Genomic DNA, 21284 nt, shown 5'->3' on the forward strand with positions numbered 1-21284 from the left:
TGATCTAAGGTATTTTGTCCATGACACTGGAAGAAAGAATTGAGTAATGTGCTATTACTCACATTAAGACTAGGGCCAGAAGTTTGGCCTAGTAGTAGAGTGTTTGCCTATCACGCACGAAGACCAGGTTCGATTCCTCAGTACCACATACATAGAAAAAGCTGGAAATGGTGTTGTGGCTCAACTGGTAGAGCTCTAGCCTTGAGAAAGCCCAAGGACAGTGCTCAGGCCCTGAGTTCAAGCCCCAGGACTGGCAACAACAACAAAACAACAACAACAAACAAACCCAAAGATGAGCAATAACAGGAGACTAGCTGGCAATTGGTCAGTGAAAGGAAAATGTCTACCCAGCATTGTGAATTTATCAGGTAGGTAGATGTATATATGAGTTAAAATTCAGGGGAAAGGCTGAAGCTGGAGAAATTAATTTGGGAGTTTTCATATCAGTATTTAAAATTATAGGGTAGGATGAGATTATTTAGAGTACAGGGAAACTGAGAAGCCCAGGATCCAGTGAAGGTCAGGAAGAAGTCAAGATGTGGAACAGAAAGTACAAGAGAATAATCAAGTGTGCCAAATGCTACTCAGAGGTCAAGGAAATGAAGCCTCAGAATGACCAACAGATCTGGCAACAAGGACTCCAAGGCTGATCTGGAAATGAGCAATCTGGCAGGAGGTGGGAGTGGTAATCTGATTGGCATGGAGCTGACTGTAGAGAAAGACAGAGGCAGGAGCTATAAACAGCGGTACTCTCTTAAGGCCTTTCTCTGTAATGCTGAATAAAGAAACAAGATTCATGGGTTTTTCCCCCCCAGGTTATGTATTCAAACATACATAAAAACTGAAAGAACAATGTGACAACTTTACATTCAACATTTAACTGTATATCATTTTTTTTTTACTAAAATAGGTATTTGTGTATATACCTAAACTATTTGGAGATAACTTCAAATAAATCCATTCTTCTACATAAGAATAGTCATTGTAAGAATCTGCTCTGTATATGACCTTTGCAATAACAATAAAAAGAAAAGTTCAGGCAGGAGTGTGGCCCAGTGGTAGAGTGCTTGCTTAGCATTCGCAAAGCCCAGGGTTTGATTCCTTGATACCACATACACAGAAAAAGCTGAAAGTGGTGCTATGGCTCAAGTGTCAGAGCACTAGCCTTGAGCCTTGAGTATCCAAGGACAGTGCCCAGGCATTGAGTTCAAGCCCCAGAACGGGCAAAGAAAAAAAAATCTGGGAAAAATCTAAATATATTCATGTTTCCGTAGCATATTTTGCACACCAGGAACCAATAAGAAGTTCACATATGCATCCCATTGTCATGTTTTGTTGGTCTCGCTTACTCCTTTTCCTGAGTCAGGGTCTCTCTCCCTAGTCAAAGCTGACCTGGAACTTGCTGTGTAGCCTGTGTTGGCCTTGAACTAGTGGTCCTTCTATGTATCTAATCTGAGGGCTAGGATTACAAGTATGGACACTATGTCTGGCTCTTTGGTCTCTGACTGTGACTTGTTAAGAAGAATTGTTAATGAATTTGAATAATACTTTATCATACATTTTGCTTCTATTCTAGAAAGGAGAACTTTTGAGGGCAGTAAATATATTTAGTATTTCTAGCACAATAATACTTTTTTTTTTTGCCAGCCCTGGGGCTTGAACTCAGGGCCTGAGCACTGTCTTTGGGCTTTCTCAAGGGTAGAGCTCTACTAATTGAGTCACTGCACCACTTCTAGCTTTCTCCATGTATGTGGTACTGAGGAATTAAACCCAGGACTTCGTGCATGCTAGGAAAGCACTCTACTAGCCCAAACTCCCACAATAATCTTTTGTTGGCAGTATTTTTTTTAATGGTTGAGAATTTAAATCAGGGTTTATGCTTGTTAGGCATTTTATTATTTTCCAAATAGGGTCTTACATTTATGCCTTGGCTGCTGTGGCCAGTAATCATTCTATCAATGTTTCCCACATAGCTGGGAAGACAGGTGTGTGCCACTGCACCCTGGCATAATATTCTAAAATTGCTCTTTTTCATTTTCAGATAACCTTCAATTTATTCCAAGACTTTAAAAAAATAATTTGTCCAACACGTATTAGTTCTGGCAACAATAAAAGTCTGGGGTTTATCTTCTTTGTATTGGAATAAATGTACGACCACATTTCCTTTACCTTATGAATTCATAGAAGATCTCATCTTAAAGTTAATCAGTACTCCAACCAAACATCCTTTTTTGATTAATCATGACAAATTGCATTTAGAAAGTAAAATGTACTTCCTGAAATTTCTTTCTTGATTAACAAAATAGGGCCTCCTAATACTTGAGGGTAAAGCAGCTGTCAAATATGCCTACATGCCTGGAAATTCTGACATCCAAATGAGCTCACAGGTCTATGCTGGCATGCTCTGGGCTTGCTTCTATTTAGCACACAGCTTACATCCAGATGAGAAACTTAATTATGTTAATATTTGGTTTCTATTACTGGTCATTCATGTATAAACTCTTCCTTCTCCTTTGAGACAGAGTTTCACTTCATAGTCTTATCTAGCTTCAAACCCATGATCCTCCTACTTCAGCCTCCTAAGTGTTGGAATTACAGGCATGAACCACTTTTTTTCAGCTCTGTGGATAAGCTCTTCAAGCAATTTAAAATGAAAATGGATCCAACAAAGCTTATGGTCAGAATTAAAAAGAACAGTTTGGCATTGCCAATCTAAAAACTTTCTTGGGCCAGGACTGTGGCCTAGTGATAGAGTGCTTGGTTAGCATGCACAAAGCCCTGGGTTTGATTCCTTTCTACCACATACACAGAAAAAGCCAGAAATGGTGCTGTGGCTCAAGTTGTAGAGAAAGCTCAAGGACAGTGCCCAGGCCCTGCGTTCAAGCCCCAGGACTGGCAAAAAAAATTATTATGAAAAGCTATTAAAAGTAGGAGAAATTGTTTTAAATTCAATGAACATTTTCAAGCTCCCTCTAACTCACATTGCAATTACTGTTTGATATAAAACTTAAAATTACTTAGCTTACTGTATGAAAGTAAATCATGTAGTAAATCATTCACTAGTTTATTACTTGGACTTCATTAATGTTTTAGCATTAGAATTTCATTCAAACCTCTGATGTTCAATTATGTTGATCACTTCCCTGGGAATTTCAACTCTTAGGGCCTACAGATGATTTCACTGATAGGAACAACCTTTACTATTCATCTAGTCTGTGTCATAGTGATTACCACTGCAAAAAAAAAAAAAAAAACAACCCAAAAAAACCAAAACCCTGAAACTCTCAAATAAAGCAGAACTTTATGACAGGCCACCTAGGAAGTAGAGTTACTACTACTTAGTTTTTGGTGGTACTGGGGTTTGAACTCAGAATCTCATGTTTGCTAGGCGGAGATTCTTGAGTCACATCTCCATTACTTAGTTTTTGCTTTATTTTCTGGATAGGGTCTTACTTTTGTTTTGGCCTAGGCCTAGACTTGCATGGTGATCTCACTTCCCCCATGTCTCACAGACATGGCCCACCTTACCTGTTTATTTGTTGAGATGGGTTTTACTAACTTTTGGCATAGATTAGTCTGGAATTAATCTACAAATTTCTACTTGCCAAACAAGTGCAATTATTAATTCAAATTTAAAACATTGTAGCTATCATCACCTCACAAGAAACCTCCCAGAAGACTTAAACTTTTACTATCTAAATGAACATACAAAGAGGGTAGTCCTTGACATGCTGTGTATGTTACTGATTTAGACACAGAATTACATAGGAAGGAGGGGCTAGAGTAGAAAAGTCATTCTGAAGGCATTCTCTCACAACCTATTCTCCAGGTAGGCAAGCATATGCCACCAATTCAAAGGGACAATTATTTCACGAAACTATCAATATCTTCATTTTAATGGAATATTAAACATTATTGAATTACTTGGTCTATGAAGTATAAAAGATGCAATTTGTGATTTTTCAGCCTCCACTGAAACCTACCTGTTGGTGTTCACACACTATATTGATCCCTGTCACATTATCTCAGGATGGGTTTGTGTACCCCATAGATTACAGCACAGAATGGGTATATCACTTCTGAAGCCAGGCGACAAAAAGCATTGTGCATCTCAGATCACAGGGGATAAAAGCCAGTTGCCATGTTGTGAGGGTACTTTAGTCTTCAGATGACTGTAACCCCATGAGAATTTCTGACCTGGACTCATCCAGCTTACCCACTCCCAGATTCCTGACCACCAGAAACACTTTAAAATAATAGATGTTTGTTATTTCAAGCTGTTTGGTGGTAGTTTGTTAGAGGAAAAGGTAACTAACACAATAACATGTATGACTTAAGTTAGAACTTAATAACTTTTCATTTAGGTATTAAAAATCACAAGATCCTGACTCAAAGTCTTTAGAAAAAGAAAAAAAAACCCACTAGGGGGAAGAATGTGGGAGAGGAAAGAAGAAAGAACATGGAAGAGCTGGTGGTGCCTGCCTCTAATCTTGACTACTGAGGAGTCTTAAGATATGAGGATGGTGGTTCAAAGCTAGCCTGATCAGAAAAATCTGAGATTCTTATATAAAATTAACTGAGGGGCCGGGAGTTTGGCCTAGTGGTTAAAGTGCTTGCCTAGCATGCACGAAGACCCGGGTTCGATTCCTCAGTACCACATACATAGAAAAAAGCCAGAAGTGGTGCTGAGACTCAAGTGGTAGAGCTCTAATCTTGAGAAAGTCCAAGGACAGTGCTCAGGCCCTGAGCTCAAGCCCAGGACTGGCAAAAAAAAAAAAAAAAAAAAAAATTAACTGAAAAAAAAAAAAAGAGCTGGAGGACCGGGAGTTTGGCCTAGTGGTAGAGTGCTTGCCTAGCATGCATGAAGACCTGGGTTCGATTCCTCAGTACTACATACATAGAAAAAAAAAATTGTAAGTGGTGCTGAGGTTCAAGGGGTAGAGCCTTGAGAAAGTCCCAGGACAATACTCAGGCCCTGAGCTCACGCCCAGGACTGGCCAAAAAAAGAGCTGGAAGGGGAAGTGTAGTTCAAGTGGTAGAGGGCTGGCCTTGAGAGCTCAAGGCTGGGAAGTCAAACCCTAATATTGGCAGAAAAAAAAAAAGAGAGAGAGCGGAAGGGGGGAGACAGAGTGAACATTAGGTACAGAGCTGTGGGAGGATAGGAGGCATAATTTTTAATGTTCTAACACAGTAGGACAAGTATAGCTGATGACTTCAAAATTGTACAGAAGATCTTGAATGTTCTCAACCCAGATGATACTGTATCTGAGATTCAAATGTACGCATATTTTACATTATTAGAATGTGGCACTGTACCTCACAAATGCACCAACCATAATGTATCATCTCAAGTATATTTAAAATGTACTAAGAAATAGCTCTTGAGGCCCAGGGAGGGCAAGGAAGTGCTCTGCTGCACATGAGGCTGCTTGGAGTGGCTCTCACAGCCCACTCTGCTTTCATTCCTGCCTCTTCCGTGGGGGAGAAGGCAACTGAACTCACAGCAAGTTTGGGAAAAGAAATTCTGAGGCCACCCTTCTCTCCCTCATTTCCCCCCCCCCCCCACATCTTTCTGACTGCCTGTTATCTGTTTCTGCCTGCTCTGTCAGGGAGCAAATGTTGGGTACAAGTTTTAGTCTTTTAGCTTGAGATTTGAATCTGCCTGTTCCTGGGTACAGTGATGGAGCTTCACTGCTCCTTCAAACCTCGGCCACATTTTCCAAATCACCTTTTTGATAAACTTGATTTCAGTCTTCATCTAGCTGACTTCACTGGATCCAGACGCAAGTAGACAAGAAAAAAAAAAAGAGAAAAAGAAAAAAGAACGAGCAAGGCATTATTTTATCAGTCTTTCAAATAAAGTATTTTTTGTGTGTCTTCATGAAGTGTATTTTGGATATAACCCAAAACTCATGAAGGGCTAGCTATATATTTAATAAATATAAGAAACATGATGTCTAACAAATAGGTGTGAAACTGGGCAAGGTGTCATACACCTATAATCACAGCCCTCAGGAAGCTGAGGCAAGAGGACCACAAATTTCATGTCAACACTGGCTACAGAGCAAAACCCTATGTCTACCTATTAAAGAAATAAAAAGCAAGGAAGTGTTTAAGATAAATAGTTTATTTGAAGCTGAAAGTAGCAGAAACTCTCCATTAGGAAAGGGGTCTAAAGATGAGTCCAATGGAGTCCTTTAGGAAGGCCCTTTTATAGTATGGGGCTCCTCTCATGTTTCTCCTGTTTTCCTCACCTCCCTGCTTTGCCCTGACTGCCTGATGTTCTGTGCAAGTGCTGATCTGGCTCTTTTCATTGGTTGAGTTGGCACCCAGGGCATTATGGAAAGATATGTGGAGGGTGGGGATCATTTGAGCAGGAGCACTATGGGAACAAGAACCACCATGATGAAATATATATATATATATACATATACATATATATATATATATATATTTTTTTTTTTTTTTTGCCAGTCCTGGGCTTGGGCTCAGGGTTTGAGCACTGTCCCTGGATTTTCTCAAGGCTAGGCTCTACCACTTGAGCCACAGCACCACTTCTGGCTTTTTGCTATGTATGTGGAACTGAGGAATTGAACGCAGGTCTTCGTGCATGCTAAGCAAGCACTCTACCACTAGGCCAAACTCCCCGCCCTGATGGGATATATTTTATTGTCAAGTGTTATGTCTGCCACTTTTTTTTGGTGGGTCATGAGGCTTGAACTCAGCCTGGGCACTGTCCCTGAGCTCTTCAGCTCAAGGCTACTGCCCTACCCTTGAGCCAAGCCTCACTTCCCGTTTTCTAGAGGTTAATTGGACATAAGAGTCTCAGGGTTTTTTGTGCCCCGGTTGGATTTGAACCATGATCCTCAGATCTCAGCCTCCTGAGCAGGTAGGATTACAGGTGTGAGCCGACACACACAGCTCTTTTAATTCCTATCTACCTAATAATTTTCTTTTCCCATTACCAACCCCAGTAAATTCTCATCCCTCCAATCACACACACACACACACACACACACACACACACACACACACACACACACACCAAAAATGTTTTTTTCCCATTCCATGATTGTCTTAAACAATTAGTTTACTAAAGAATTATCAGCAGCCAGGCGGGAGCTCACACCTGTAATCCTAGCTACCTGATTCCTAGGAGGCTAGGTTCAGAGGATCAGTTTGGACTTAGCCTGGGAAAATGTCTGTGAGACATCATCTCTAGTTAACTGGAAAGAGCTATAGAGGTGGCTCAAGTGGTAGAACACCAGCCTAACAATTAAGCCTAGTGAGCAAACCACACAAGTGTAAGGTCTTAAGTTCAAATTCCAGTAATCTCCTCACCCCCCAAATTTCCATTTAAAACAAAAGGGTATGATCATGGAAACAATAGGAAAGTGTTAGGGAAGGCTGGAAAAAGTTTGACCCTTAAATGTTTTGTACCACCTTCTCTGTGGGGCCCACTAGCCTTTCCTCATATTCCACACCTTCATTACCACCTAAGTTCTTTCCAATAGGACTGATAAATTTATCTTTTAAGTGACTACTATGTCTCAATTAGGAAAGAATGTTTTTCTACATGAGCTTAATTTTTTGATTTGGAGACCTTCTGATTGCTAATCAGCATGTTATGCGATTGCTTTGAATTCTTATAGAATGTTATTTTGTCACTGGAAAACTGCACTGCTACTTTGCTGAACTCTAGGTTGGTCTAGGGAGAACTGATACATAAAGTACATCACCAATTAGCATTCTCAGATCTACTGCTGGAGCTACTTGCTTAATTATGAGGGTGGGTGATATATAATATTGGAAATTGGAAGATACAGTCCTTATTCCCAAGCTGTCACTTTGCTCTGAAAATGTAGGTAAAAGAAAATGTAGGTAAAATATTTTATTCCTTTCAGGTTTCAGTATTCCTAAAGTGAAAATACCCAGAAGGTGTATCATAGACAAATTTAACTCTATATACTTGGCAAATTATTAAAAGAAAAGCAAACTTAAATAGCACCCAGACAAGGGTTGGGAGTTTGGCCTAGTGGTAGAGTGCCTAGCATGCACGAAGACTTAGGTTCGATTTCTCAGTACCACAGACATAGAAAAAAGCCAGAAATGGTGCTGTGGCTCAAGTGGTAGAGCTCTAGCCTTGAGAAAGCCCAAGGACAGTGCTCAGGCCCTGAGCTCAAGCCCAGGACTAGCAAAAAAAAAAAAAAAAAAAAAAAGCACCCAGAGAGCACATGTCCCGTGTAAGTATAAGCTTTGAAGCACACTTGTCATTCAATTGGCCCTAGTTCTCACAAGCCTCTCACTAAATCTTGCTTGCTGCATGATCTTAAATGGCTAAAGATTCATGTCTGTCCTGTACACGATCCTTCCACACACACTTCACTTCTTCTTCTAGGGCTCAAAGCAACAGACATTAAGTGATGTAATTTACCTTTTATTCTTTTCTTTTTTTTTGCCAGTCCTAGGGCTTGAACTCAGGGTCTGGGCAGTGTCTCTGAGCTTCTTTTGCTTGAGGCTAGGAGTCTACCACTTGAGTCACAGCACCACTTCTGGCTTATGTTTATGTGGTACTGAGGCACGCGCACACACACACACAAATTACAAGGTACATAAACCATTATCTAACACTACACATACCAGTAGCCAAGAGCAGAACCTGGTGGGTAATGAAATCTCTTAATAGTCTCAGTAGAACATATAGGATGAACACTATGTAAACAGCTTATCCTTAGTTTAGGTCCTACTTTACTACCAAAGGAATTGTCTATATTTAAAAAGCTTTTAAGGGGCCGGGAGTTTGGCCTAGTGGTAGAGTGCTTGCCTAGCATCCATGAAGACCCAGGTTCGATTCCTCGGTACCACATACATAGAAAAAAGCTGGAAGTGGTGCTGAGGCTCAAGTGGTAGAGCTCTATCTAGCCTTGAGAAAGTCCAAGGACAGCGCTCAGGCCCTGAGCCCAAGCCCAAGACTGGCCAAAAAAAAAAAAAAAAAAAAAAAAAAGCTTTTAATTTTCCAAGCATTCTGAAGGCTAGATTTAGATAAGGAGTCATCTATACTTAAAGAGTGCCAGAATGTTAAAGTTGATTACTTCAACTCATGTGTATGCTGGCACTGAGGTTTGAACTCAAGGCCCCACATTCTCACTTGCCTTTTTTTTTTTTTTTTTTTGCCAGTCCTGGGCTTGAGCTCAGGGCCTGAGCACTATCCTTGGACTTTCTCAAGGCTAGAGCTCTACCACTTGAGCCTCAGCACCACTTCCAGCTTTTTCTATATATGTGGTACCAAGGAATCGAACCCAGGTATTCGTGCTTGCTAGGCAAGCACTTTAACCACTAGGCCAAGTTCCTGGCCCTCTCACATGGCTTTTTTGAGCTACACCTCCAATTCCTCTTGATGAGATCAGAACAAGCAATCACAGAGGCAGTATTTACAGTATTTAGCTCCCCAGGCTGGTGGCTTAAAGCCTTGGTCTGGGGTTTAGAAATTCAACCTAAGAGTATAAGAAACCCTAATCATATGGCATTGTTCTCCTCTTGTAGTTTTTCATTAGTTATTAATAAAAGCTTCATTTCACTAAATTTGAGTTTTTCAGATGAAATAGGTAAATATAATTACTCTCCCATAATGTTGACAAAGGGATGAAGCCAATGAGCTCCAAGCATTCACTACAAGGTAATGCACTCTCTTTGGAGCTAGTGTACACAGAATTCCAAAAAGGCACAGGTTGGCTCATACCTGAAATCAGAAGGCTGATTCAGAAGCTCATGCTTCAACGCCAGTTGGGGCAGAGAATTCTCTAACCAATAAAACACAGAGTTGAAAGTATAGCTTAAGTGGTAAAGCCCCAGCCCAGTAAGTGCCAGACAGGGATTTTAAACCAAATCCTGTAAGGGCAAAAAAGAAAAGAAAAATAAAAAAAATGTATTCAATCTTATAAATGTGGGGCCTAAACAGAAATATTTTCTTTTCTTTTGTTGGTTGTGGGATTTTGAACTCTGGGCCTGGGCACTGTCCCTGAGCTCTTCAGCTCAAAGCTACTTCTCTAACCCTTGAACCACAGTGCCACTTGCAGTTTTCTGGTGGTTAACTGGAGATGAGTCTCATGGACTTTTGGTGCCAGGGATGTCTTTGAAACTTAATCCTCAGATCTCAGCCTCCTGAGTAGCTAGTACTACATGCATGAGCCACTGGTGCCCAGCTAAAAAGGGTGTTTTCTAATCAGCTTCTAGGCTATATCAGAATTTTTTAAAAAGACTTTTCCTATTCTTTTCTCAGATATAGTTACTGATTAAAAAGTGGCATTAATAACATGACTTTTCTGTGAAATCTGTTACTGACAACATTTTTTCCTATTTTTCTTAAGGGTTAAATCTCTGCAATCAAATACTGTATTAAAAAAAAATCCTTGTTTTTCTCTACAACTGAAGTCCTACTTGTTGCTAATTTTTTTTAAGTTAAAAAATTAATTGGGGGGGAAATGGGGACAAAAACATGAGAAAGTGGTAGCAATGTTTGTGAAGTAATGCACCTTCTATCTGGCTAATATAATGTAACCCTTCTATTAATTACAATAAAATATATTAAAAATTAATTGGGTGCTGGTAGCCCATATGCCTGCAATCCTAGCTATTCAGAAGGCTGAGATCTGACTATTGCGGTTCTAAGACAGCCAGAGCAGTAAAGTCTAAGACTTTAACCCCCAGAAAACCGGAAATGGATCTGTGGCTCTAGGTGGTAAAACACTAATCTTCAGTGTGAAAGCTAGGGTACAGCACTCAAGATGAATTCAAGCCCCAGGACAGGGGGAAAAAAAAATAAATGGTCTGAATGACTGCAAATCATTTTGCAGAGGACAAATAAATTTTGTGCTGAAAGACAAGTCAACTTTGCAGAAGACATTTTTTTTTTAAATGTAATCCAGTTTGGTGTAGCTTTGCAGTCTTAAAAGTTTAGCTACTGGGTCGGAAGTTAGCTACTGGCCTGGTGATAGAGTGCCTACCTAGTATGCACAAAGACCAGGGTTCAATTCCTCGGTATCACATTCCTAGAAAAAGCCGGACGTGGTGCTGTGGCTCAAGTGGTAGAGCTCTAGCCTGGAGAAAACCCAAGGACAGTGCTCAGGCCCTGAGTTCAAGCCCCAAAACTGCCCCCCCCATAAATGTTTACTGAACCAATTGTTTCATTCACTTACTGAGTTAACATTCAGCAAGGTTATCACAAAAAAATTCTATTCCGTTGTCAACACGGAAATAGCATGCCAAGAAAACAATCCTACTAGTTTTGGCTACTAACTTGGGAGGAACACTACTTTCTAAAAACTGTCATCACTAAAACAGAAACAAAAAACCCTAAATCTTTCAAGTGAGTAAACCACTAGATACACCTACAAAAAAAGTGAGAAAGCACTGTGTGTGTGTGTGTGTGACACCTCCAACGAACAAAAATTCTTTTTATTGAGGCATTTCTTCGCACGCGGTGCTTGTTCCTCCAATACCACCCCATATCAAATGAGCATCGGGATGCCATCACTTTTGAGTATTGACTTTCGAGACCAGTTTTTAAGGTTTGTAGTCCAATCGTTACGATTCCTCCGTGAAGGAATGACGAGGAACCACACATCGCAGATCCTTGGTCCCAGCAACCACGGACCCTCCGGAAAGGTCGCCTGGGCCACCCTCGGACAGCGGTCTTCCACTCGGGGACAAGCCCGCTTCTTCTCGGCCGCCAAGTCCCTGGGATCCCGCGGCTCCCCCTTACCGTGAGAAGATCCGGGAGGGAGAGAAGCCCCCCGCCCCCCGAGTCCCGGCGGAGAAGCCCCCGAGTCTCGAAGCTGGGGGGTCTGGGGAAAGGGAGGGGAGCGGCCGCGCGGTGACCCTGGGCGAGCGCGCGGTGGCGGCGGGCCGCGCTCCCAAGCCCCGGGAGCCGACTGGGGCGGGGTTGTACCCGGATGGCGCTCCTTCCCCGCTGCGGCCCACCCCCGCGACTCCTTGAGATCCCCGGCTCCCCACCGCCCCTCACCCCGCACTCCCTAACCCCTGCTGGCGCCGCCGAGGACGGCGACCCCGGGACAACCGCCGGGAGCCGAGCCGCGTTAATCCCTCCGCCCGGGGCCGCGCACTAGTTTTAATCACGCCCCGCCCCTTGTCCGCTGGCGTCACCTCCGCCGGCCTCTCCCACCCCCACCCCCACGCTCTCCACTCGAGGGCTTTCCAGCAGCTTCCAGAACCCAGATGCAGCCACTCACACTCAGCGGGCTTCAGCGAGTGACCCGGCCCCGCCCCTACCGGTCGCCGCAGCCGGGATTGGCGGCGGCGGCGGCAGCTGGATGGCGCACAGCCCCGCCTCTGCGGAGTCCGCCGGAAGTGTGCCCGCCCTCGTCTTCCCCGCCACGCCCCCCCCGTCTTTTTAAACTCCCTGGTGAACAGCCGGAAGGGGAAAGCTTTAGCCGCGAACTCAAACCGGAAGCCACCGTTCTAGCGGAGGCGCGACGTTGGGGGCGGCGGCGGCGGCGGCGGCGGCGGAGAGGGAACGTGGGTTGAACGTTACCGTGGCGTAGTGTCGGAGCTCAAGGTGGAACCCGAGACCCAACCCTCCCGACATGAAGGGGAGTGTCCGGAGCAGGTAAGGAGCACGCAGCTGGAGCTCTTCGGAGATGGGGAACCGCTAGGGTGGCAAGGCGCGGGTGGTTCGGTCTGCACGCGCCGAGGGGAGGGTGGGTGGCGAGGTGTGGGGCTGGGCGGCGCGCGCGGCCTGTGTGCGCGGCCGAGGGCTGGACGCTGAGGAGAAAGCAGAGGGGCCCGGGGTGGCGGGCGGCCCGACCCCCGCGGGCGGCCCGGGGCGGGCTCCGAGCCTCACCGCGGTCCCGGCTCGTTGCTCTCCGGCTTCGAGGGCTGCTCGCCCGCCCCCACACTTGCCCGGGATTGACCCCGCTCCGTCTGCGAGGGGCCAGGTCTGGTCAGCCCCGGTCCCTCCGGGTTTCCGTCCTGCACGTGGGATTGAATGAAGTTTTCCTCAGCCGCCGCACGCCCGGTGTGAGTCACGGGGCTAACCGTATCGTACGCGCTTTGCGTCTGGTACCGTTTCGTGTTGTCATCCGGGCTCCTGGAGTGTCGGTGGCTCGCAGAAGCTCTGGGCAGCGGGTGTGTGAGGACAGTGACAGGCTCAGACGAGTTTAACAGGGGCATCAGTTTGACTGTCTCAGGGCATGGCAAGAGGGAGGGGGAACGTTGCCAGAGAACCACCCCCAAGTTTGGTCACTTCTACCGCCTGCAGCGGGGAAGGACAGTAGAGAATGGCTCAGACTTTTCAGAGTCTTACTTGGATGGCTGGAGATCCCAAAATTTAGGTGAGAGGAGCAAGTCATTTCCTTTAGGGAAAATTAAGGTTGGTGTAGAAGACATTTTGAAAGAGGACATGGACATTACACCTCTTTTTTTTTTTTAATCTTTTATGGAGTTCTGAATACTCGGTATTATGACTTCTCCCTTTGGAATATTGGGTAATGGAATTAGAGCAGACCTGGAAACGCCTCTATTCTGTGATTAAGAGAACCGGTAAAAACGATTTCTTAGATCTTACCAGGGTGATGGAATTTTCACCTGAACCAATGTCTTGCGAGTATACAGCCTCACACATTTCTTTTTGAGGTTATATGCACTGGAATGTATTCTACATGGTATAACAGTATGCAAAGTTTATATAAGTACGTATAAGCTTTATATGAAAAGTATAAAATTAGGGCCGGGAGTTTGGCCTAGTGGTTAAAGTGCTTGCCTAGCATGCATGAAGACCCGGGTTCGATTCCTCGGTACCACATACATAGAAAAAAGCCGGAAGTGGTGCTGAAGCTCAAGTGGTAGAGCTCTAACCTTGAGAAAGTCCAAGGCCAGTGTTCAGGCCCTGAGCTCAAGTCCAGGACTGGCAAAAAAAAAAAAAAAAAAGAAAAGTATAAAATTAGCACCAAGTAGTACCTGGTGTCTTGAAATTCGTTTTTTTTTGGCCAGCCCTGGGGCTTGAACTCAGAGCCTGAGCACTGTCCTTGGGCTTTCCTCAAGACCAGCACTCTTATCACTTGAGCCATATCACCATTTCCAGCTTTTTCTATGTATGTGGTATTAAGGAATTGAACCCTGGTCTTTGTGCATGCTGGGCAAGCACTGTACCACTAAGCCAAATTCCCGGCCCCTTAAAATTCTTTTCAGTGCGTATAAGTAGAAGCAGTCAAAGATAAAACGTTGGCATTGTCTGTAAGCCATAGAGCAGCCAACTTGTAATAACCCCTAGGTAGTCATTCTCAGTGCATAATTTTGCCTTTCTTGGGACCTTTGGCAATGTTTGGAAATGTTTTAGACTGTCCAGTCTAGTGTGTAGAAGTCCGGAATGCTGCTAAACCATTGGCACCACAGCCCTAGCCACAACACATAATTGATGTAAGACATGAGGTGCTACAGATAAGAAACCCTATTCTATGATTATTTCCTTTAGGAATAGAATATTGAGACTCATCTTTAATGACTTTTTTTTGAATCTTGGCCTGAAAGATGTGTGAAGTTTGTACAGGTGTAACAGAAAAGCCTAAGTCATTTTTAAAGTGAATTCATGAGCCAGGATAATGGTTTCTTAGGTTTCAGAAAGATTTAAGTTGAAATTACTTTACATGTCTTTACTCGGTGTAATTTATTTAAAGGATTTCTGTATCTAATTTTGCCATACTTGAAATCCACATTTAAATGTCACTTAACAGTTTTTCCCCTTTTTCCTTCTATTGAGCTATGTTTTTTTCTTTTTTTTTGGCCAGTTTTGGGCTTGAGCTCAGGGCTTGAGCACTGTCCTTGGACTTTCTCAAGGCTAGAGCTCTACCACTTGAGCCTCAGCACCACTTCCAGCTTTTTTGTAGTATGTGGTACCAAGGAATCGAACCCAGGTCTTCGTGCATGCTAGGCAAGCATTTTAACCACTAGGCCAAACTCCTGGCCCTTGAGCTATGTTTTGTATACTATACTGAATGTAGAGTCCATGGTACTATACCCCAAGCAAAATTGTCATATGTACTTTGTGCTATGGGAGTATTTGTTGTGGTGCAGATCATTTACAAATATGTTAATATTTAGTTGGAAACTTAAAAAGTAGCAGTCTTGTGAGGAGAGATTGGTAGTGAGAACAGTAGGAATGTATGAAATCTGTGGTTCTTTTGTTCTCTATTTCTGTCAAGTAATAGCACAGTGGATGGAGGGCAGGTTTGACACAGTTACTGCTACAGTTCTATTTCAAAATCGTTCATACAGTCTTAAAACATAGGTTTTCAAATTTTAGTGAAATAGTTGATTTAATAAGCAGATGCCTCTAACATTTGGTTTCATTTGCTTTCTGTCTGCTGTGAAAATTTATCTTAATTGCCATTCTCTGGCCTCGACAAATGTAGTTAGTTTTCAAACAATTTTAGGGGGGCAGGTGTTAGGCCTGGTGGTAGAGTGCTTGCCTAGCATGCACGAAAATCTGGGTTCGATTTCTCAGTACCACATACATAGAAAAACTGGAAGTGATGCTGTGGCTCAAGTGGTAGAGTGCTATCCTTGAGGGAAAAGCCCAAGTGCTTAGGTCCTGAGTTGAAGCCCCAGGACTGGCAAAAAAAAATAAAAATAAATAAAAAAATACAATTTTAGGATATGTTTATTCTAGGGTATATGGCTCTCAAAATAGACCTAGTATATGTCTCATAAAATAGCAAAGCTCTTTTTTAGTTATTTAACTGTTTATTGACTTTTTTTTTCCAGGGTTCATTGACATATCCTTAGTGATATTGACATGTTTCAAGTGACATAAATTAGCCAATGACTCGGAATGATGGATTCACTGAAGATTGAAAATGGTTTGCCAATGATGGGACCGGGGACTGAAATAGGGAGATCTTCATTCCCCATGGTGGGGTACTTGGGAAAAGTTAGTGAATTTATTTTTTGTCCCAGTGCAAAGCTGTTTTTTTCCCCCCTTCTATTTTTGAAAATTAAATTCAATTTTAATTTTACTGATTAACTTCTAAAACAATGTCTTCCACGGAAATCTTACAGCAATGGCGAAAGATTGTTTTAATGTTTTTACCTCTCATGTTATTGATGTATGAAAGGAGAAATAAAACATAGATCTTAAGGTTCACTATTTATTAGAAATGAGACATTTTCCTGGCAGTTTATATAATTTTTTCTTCAAATAAAATTGGTGCTATGCCCTTAGAATTTAGCATTTAAAAGTGTAATATACTTTTTCAACTAATAACAATGTTTAAAATTTTATGTGTATTTGTTTTATTTGCTGTGTTTGATCTTGCCAGGACACTGTAGTTGACAATTGTTATTTTTTTTCTGGTTACAATTTCTATTTAACTTTTTGTACTTTGATATAATTTAGTAGTGTCTGTATTTTTGATTTGCTTTATTTCCCTTTTAGACTTATGATCCAGCTAAAGTTACTTCAGTTGAGTATTGCCCTGCTTGTAGAGAGAAGGGAAAATTAAAAACTTTAAAGACTTACCGAATTAGTTTTCAAGAGTCTATCTTTTTGTGTGAAGAGTTACAGGTAAAGTATTAATCTTAAACAGTATATGGGTTTTAGCCTTTAACTTCTCACTGTCACGTTTTACTCATTTTGTATTATGGAACATAGCTTTTAAGTTTGTAGGAGTTTGTATTTCTAAATTTGTGTAGTATAAAATTTTAAATATTTTTTTTTTCCATTTGAATTTTTGAATTGTTATATATGATTTGTAGTTAATCTCATGGGGTCATCGTTAGCTACTCTAGCATATCATAGTTACTTTTGCTTCTGTTTGTCAACTTTAGAAAACATTATTAATCTACAATTTTCCTTGAAAAATACTTTAGAAATTGATTAGTTCGAGCCAGGCTCTTTGGCTCACACCTGTAATCCTAGCTATTCAGGAGGCAGAGGTCTGAGGATCAAAGTTCAAAGCCTGGGTACTAAAGGACCTGAGACTTTTATCTCCAGTTAACCTCTAGAAAATGGGCAGTGGGGTTTGGCTCAAGGGTAGGGTGGTAGCCTTGAGCTGAAGAGCTCAGGGACAGCACCCAGGCTCTGTTCAAGCCCCATGACCCACAAAAAAAGAAAGGAAGGACGAAAGAAAGAAAATAAATTGATTAGTCCATAAAAAACATGTATGCTCTTAAATAGTATGACTTTTTTTAAACCAAAAAATATAAGCTTTAAAGCCAAGAATGGTGGCATATATCTGTAATCTCAGCAGTTAAAGAGGCTAAGGCAGAAGGCCTGGGTTACATAAGAGACCTTGTCTTCAAAAAAACAAAGAAAACCTAAAATGACTCTTCCCCCTAACCCTAACATTTTTAAAAGGCTCTAAATATTTCCTGCTATAACTCATATTTTATGTAATGTACTATATTTTATTGTACTTGACATTTTCCAAAAGTGTCATCTATAGTCAATTCTCAGAGCATTGCATGATTTTTAAAGTAAAAAGAAAAATTTTAAAGTTTAGGAACAGAAAGGCCCCCCCCCCCTTTTTTTTTTCTTTTTCCTTGTCTCCCATCCAAGTACTAACCAGGCCCGACCCTGCTTAGCTTCTAAGATCAGACAAGATCGGGCGTGTTTAGGGTGGTATGGCCGTAGATTCTTTTTCCTTTTTTGTGTGTATATGGTATTCGGGCTTAAATACAGGACTTGGTGCTTGCTAGACAGGTACTCAGCCACCTGAGCCACAATTGCATCTCAGGAGCAGAAAACATTTTCATAAAGCTAGAGCTGTTTGTTTGTTTGTAGTGGTCTAATTTTAGATCTGACTATTCCAGATAAATTAGTAGTTTATGAGAGTCAGTTGGAGAGTCATTAAAATATTTCTGAGTCTTACCTCCAAGCACTCAGTCAGTGGAGTTGGGCTAGAATTGTAAAGTTCTGTTACTTGAGGTGTGATGATTGATCCAGTATGGAAAAATGCTAAATTAAGTTTGTATGGTTAGAATAGATGCTTTTGCTGGGTTTATTTGGATGGAAGTCAATTCTAGACATATTTACAAATTTCTTTATGCATGTATTCAATTAAATGTGAATGTCACCAGGTTGACACTTTTCTAATACAGTGCCAAAATTAGATCATGAATAAAACAAAAAAAAGAGGTTATGTTTAGAGTGGGACAGTCAAGACAACAAATAGGTGAAACATATTTGTGTGTTTTGTCAAGTGATGACAGGGCTGTGGCATGTGACTCAGTGGCATGGCCCTATAATCCCAGTTATGTGGGAGGCTCAGACAGGACGATCACCAGTTCAAGGCCAGCCTGGGCATCAGAGTGAAATCCTGGCTTCCCACAAAGAAAGAACAGTGTTGCGCAGAATGATAAAAAAAATAGAGAGTGGAGTTTTAAGTGCAGTGGTGAGGGGAGTGCTTCATTGAAAGTCAAATTTGAGCCTTTAGCTATTGTGAGTAATGCTACAGTGAACATTAGTGTGCAGATATCTATTTGAGATCCTGCTTTCAGTTTTTTTAGATATATACCTTTTCAGTATGTAGGTATACAGGTTTGACCTTGGGGCCTTGTGCTTGCTGCTTGCCTGCAGTTTTCTTTTCTTTATGACTGAATGATTGCAGCAGATTACACACACACACACACACACTCACACGCGCGCGTGCACACATATAATGGAGACAGGATCTCAGGATAGCTTGGAATTCAGTGGAGCTTAGGCTGTCCTCAAACTTGTTATCCTCCTACCTCAGCCTCCAAAGTGTTAGGATTACAGGCATGTACCACTTTGCCTGACTTGTTACAGATTTTCTTAGTTTCTTGGCATAGAGTAGTATTTAGGAAATCTCAGAGCATAAAGTTGATGTTCACTGTATATTTAGAAGATAATAATAGATTACAGAACCTGTATATACTAAAGAATGTCTTGACTTATTTTTAAGTAGTTATACAAAGGGATTTCAGTTTTGTAAGTCAGGTTATGAATACGATACATTCTGATCAGTGTAACCCCTTTGATTATTCTCTCCCATGCTAAATAATTTAGCATTTTCAGAATAGTGTTTTATGTGCACAGAAAGATGATTTAGTAAATTTTACTTATTGCTGTGAAATGAATCATCCCAGAACCTACTGGCTTAAAAAATGCAATGGGGCTAGGAATATGGTTTTTTTTTTTTTTTTTTTTTTTGCCAGTCATGGGTCTTGAACTCAGGGACTGGGCACTGTTCCTGAGCTTTTTTTTTTGTTCAAGGCTAGCACTCTTATCACTTGAGCCACAGAGCTATCCCTGGCTTTTTCTGTTTGTGTGATACTAAGGAATCGATCCCAGGGCTTCATGCATGCTAGGCAAGCATTCTACAACTAAGCCATAATCCCATAGTCCCATTGCATTTTTTTAAAAGAATTTATTAACATTGATTTACATCATATTTCAAGCCCATTGCATTTTTTTTTTTTTGCCAGTCCTGGGCTTGAGCTCAGGGCCTGAACACTGTTCTTGGACTGTCTCAAGGCTAGAGCTCTACCACTTGAGCCTCAGCACCACTTCTGGCTTTTTTTTCTATGTATGTGGTACCGAGGAATCGAACCCGGGTCTTCATGCATGCTAGGCAAGCACTTTAACCACTAGGCCAAACTCCCGGCCCGCCCATTGCATTTTTTAAGCCAGAATAACTCAGAGTACATCCTTGGTTGTCTAAATTAGCTAGGAAAAACTACTCTTTTGGGGGCCTAAATTTGTTTAGTTCTTCTAAATTTAAGTTGATAACTATATTCTTTTTTTCTTTTTTTCCCTTGGGGTTGGTTATGGGGCTTGAACTCTGGATAAGTATATTGTTATATGCAATTAATTCTAGAAAACTATGCTTTTCATAGTATAGACACTTGAGTAAAATAGATTTATTTGAATGTTCGCATTTTTTATGATTTTATTTTTCCTTTCTAGTGCATCTATCCTTTGGGCTCTAGGTCACTTAATAATTTAATTTATCCTGATTCAGAAGATTGTCTTACTCCAAATAAACCTCAAAAAAGAAAGATACTAGAAACCAGCTGTAAAGATTTGCCTCTTCTCTCAAGTTCCAAAAAGACTAGACATTCTGTTGTCACTGGCATTGACTTGACTTTGAATAGTGACTGTGATGGAGAAGTATGTGCTTCAGCCCCATCAGACATACAGCATAGTAGGAGTCCACAGAACCCAGTTACCACAGCATGCTCCCTGGAGCCAGGCAAGACTTTGGGAGCTGACAGTATCATCTTGGTTGCTGAAGATCCTGTTACGATTGCCATCTCTGGATCTCGGGGAATTTCCCCTCAAAATGAAAGGCCTAACCTGGAAATGCCATCGGAGAATAGGACTGTATCATTTAGGCATACTACATATGTGCAGTGGAGAAATGCTCATGCTCTGTGTTGGTTAGACTGCATCCTGTCAGCTTTGGTGCATTTGGAATGGCTGAAGACCACTGTGACTGAACTCTGCTCCAAGGAGGAATCCATATTTTGGCGGTTGTTTGAGAAATATAGTCAAGCAAATAAGCTTCTGTATATCAATCAGTTAGAAGGAGATAAAGGTTGGTACTAGTATATTTCTCTCACTTTCTTTTTCTTTTTTCCCTTTTTTAAGATGTGAGTGTTCAGTTTTTTCTCACAGCATTCGGGGTGGAGATCTGGAGGCTGGAAGCCTAAGCATAGTCCCATGAAGATGGAGGTAACACTAGTTACAAGCATCACAACTGCCACAGAAAAGCAGTCTTTCTAAAGCTAATCATAAGGGAAAAAGGCAATCATATGTATTAGCCTACCAGAGTAGCAGTGGTCCTCTTAGAGTTCCAGTCTTCAAGCTATAATAGTCTTTCCCTCGTATATCCATGGGGCACTGGTTACAGGGTCTCCTACAGCTACCAAAATCCAAAGATGCTCTTTTTTTTTTTTTTTTTTTTGTTTGTTTGTTTGTTTTTATTTTTTTGCCAGTCCTGGGCTTGAGCTCAGGGCCTGAACACTGGCCTTGGACTTTCTCAAGGCTAGAGCTCTACCACTTGAGCCTCAGCACCACTTCCGGCTTTTTTCTATGTATGTGGTACCGAGGAATCGAACCCGGGTCTTCATGCATGCTAGGCAAGCACTTTAACCACTAGGCCAAACTCCCGGCCTAAAGATGCTCTTTTATATAAAATGGCAAAATATTTGCATAGAACCTATACGCATTTCATCTCTCCTTCCCTTCTCTCCCTCCATTTCCCTTTAAATTTAGCCATATTTAAATTGTATGTAACTTTATTTTA

General features: G+C 41.7%; 1 protein-coding gene and 1 long non-coding RNA gene across 10 annotated transcripts in view; one reads left to right on the top strand and one right to left on the bottom strand.

The window, feature by feature from the left end:
* Positions 1-13416, bottom strand: part of LOC150057028 (uncharacterized) — a 52956-nt gene extending 39540 nt beyond the window's left edge. The window contains exons 1-3 of one of the 6 annotated variants that reach the window (XR_016537125.1): positions 12551-12726; positions 9740-9888; positions 5729-5771 (exon numbers count right to left, since the gene is read on the bottom strand). This is a non-coding gene — a long non-coding RNA (uncharacterized LOC150057028). Of the gene's footprint in view, positions 1-5728; positions 5772-9739; positions 9889-11761; positions 12002-12550; positions 12727-12859 lie in introns of those variants that run through there. The other 5 variants (XR_016537126.1, XR_016537127.1, XR_016537124.1 and 2 more) reach the window with 5 other exon arrangements.
* Uspl1 (ubiquitin specific peptidase like 1) overlaps positions 12365-21284 on the top strand; it is a 37343-nt gene continuing 28423 nt past the window's right edge. The window contains exons 1-4 of one of the 4 annotated variants that reach the window (XM_090342214.1): positions 12365-12625; positions 15778-15943; positions 16448-16576; positions 19943-20573. In XM_090342214.1, coding sequence (XP_090198340.1) covers positions 15845-15943; positions 16448-16576; positions 19943-20573 — 859 coding nt within the window. In that variant the 5' untranslated portion in view covers positions 12365-12625; positions 15778-15844. Of the gene's footprint in view, positions 12626-13017; positions 13036-13064; positions 13144-15777; positions 15944-16447; positions 16577-19942; positions 20574-21284 lie in introns of those variants that run through there. The other 3 variants (XM_090342216.1, XM_090342215.1, XM_090342217.1) reach the window with 3 other exon arrangements.

This window comes from Megascapheus bottae, chromosome 11, assembly GCF_031878675.1.
Source record: "Megascapheus bottae isolate mThoBot1 chromosome 11, mThoBot2.hap1, whole genome shotgun sequence".
In the NCBI taxonomy this organism is placed as follows: Eukaryota; Metazoa; Chordata; class Mammalia; order Rodentia; family Geomyidae; genus Megascapheus; species Megascapheus bottae.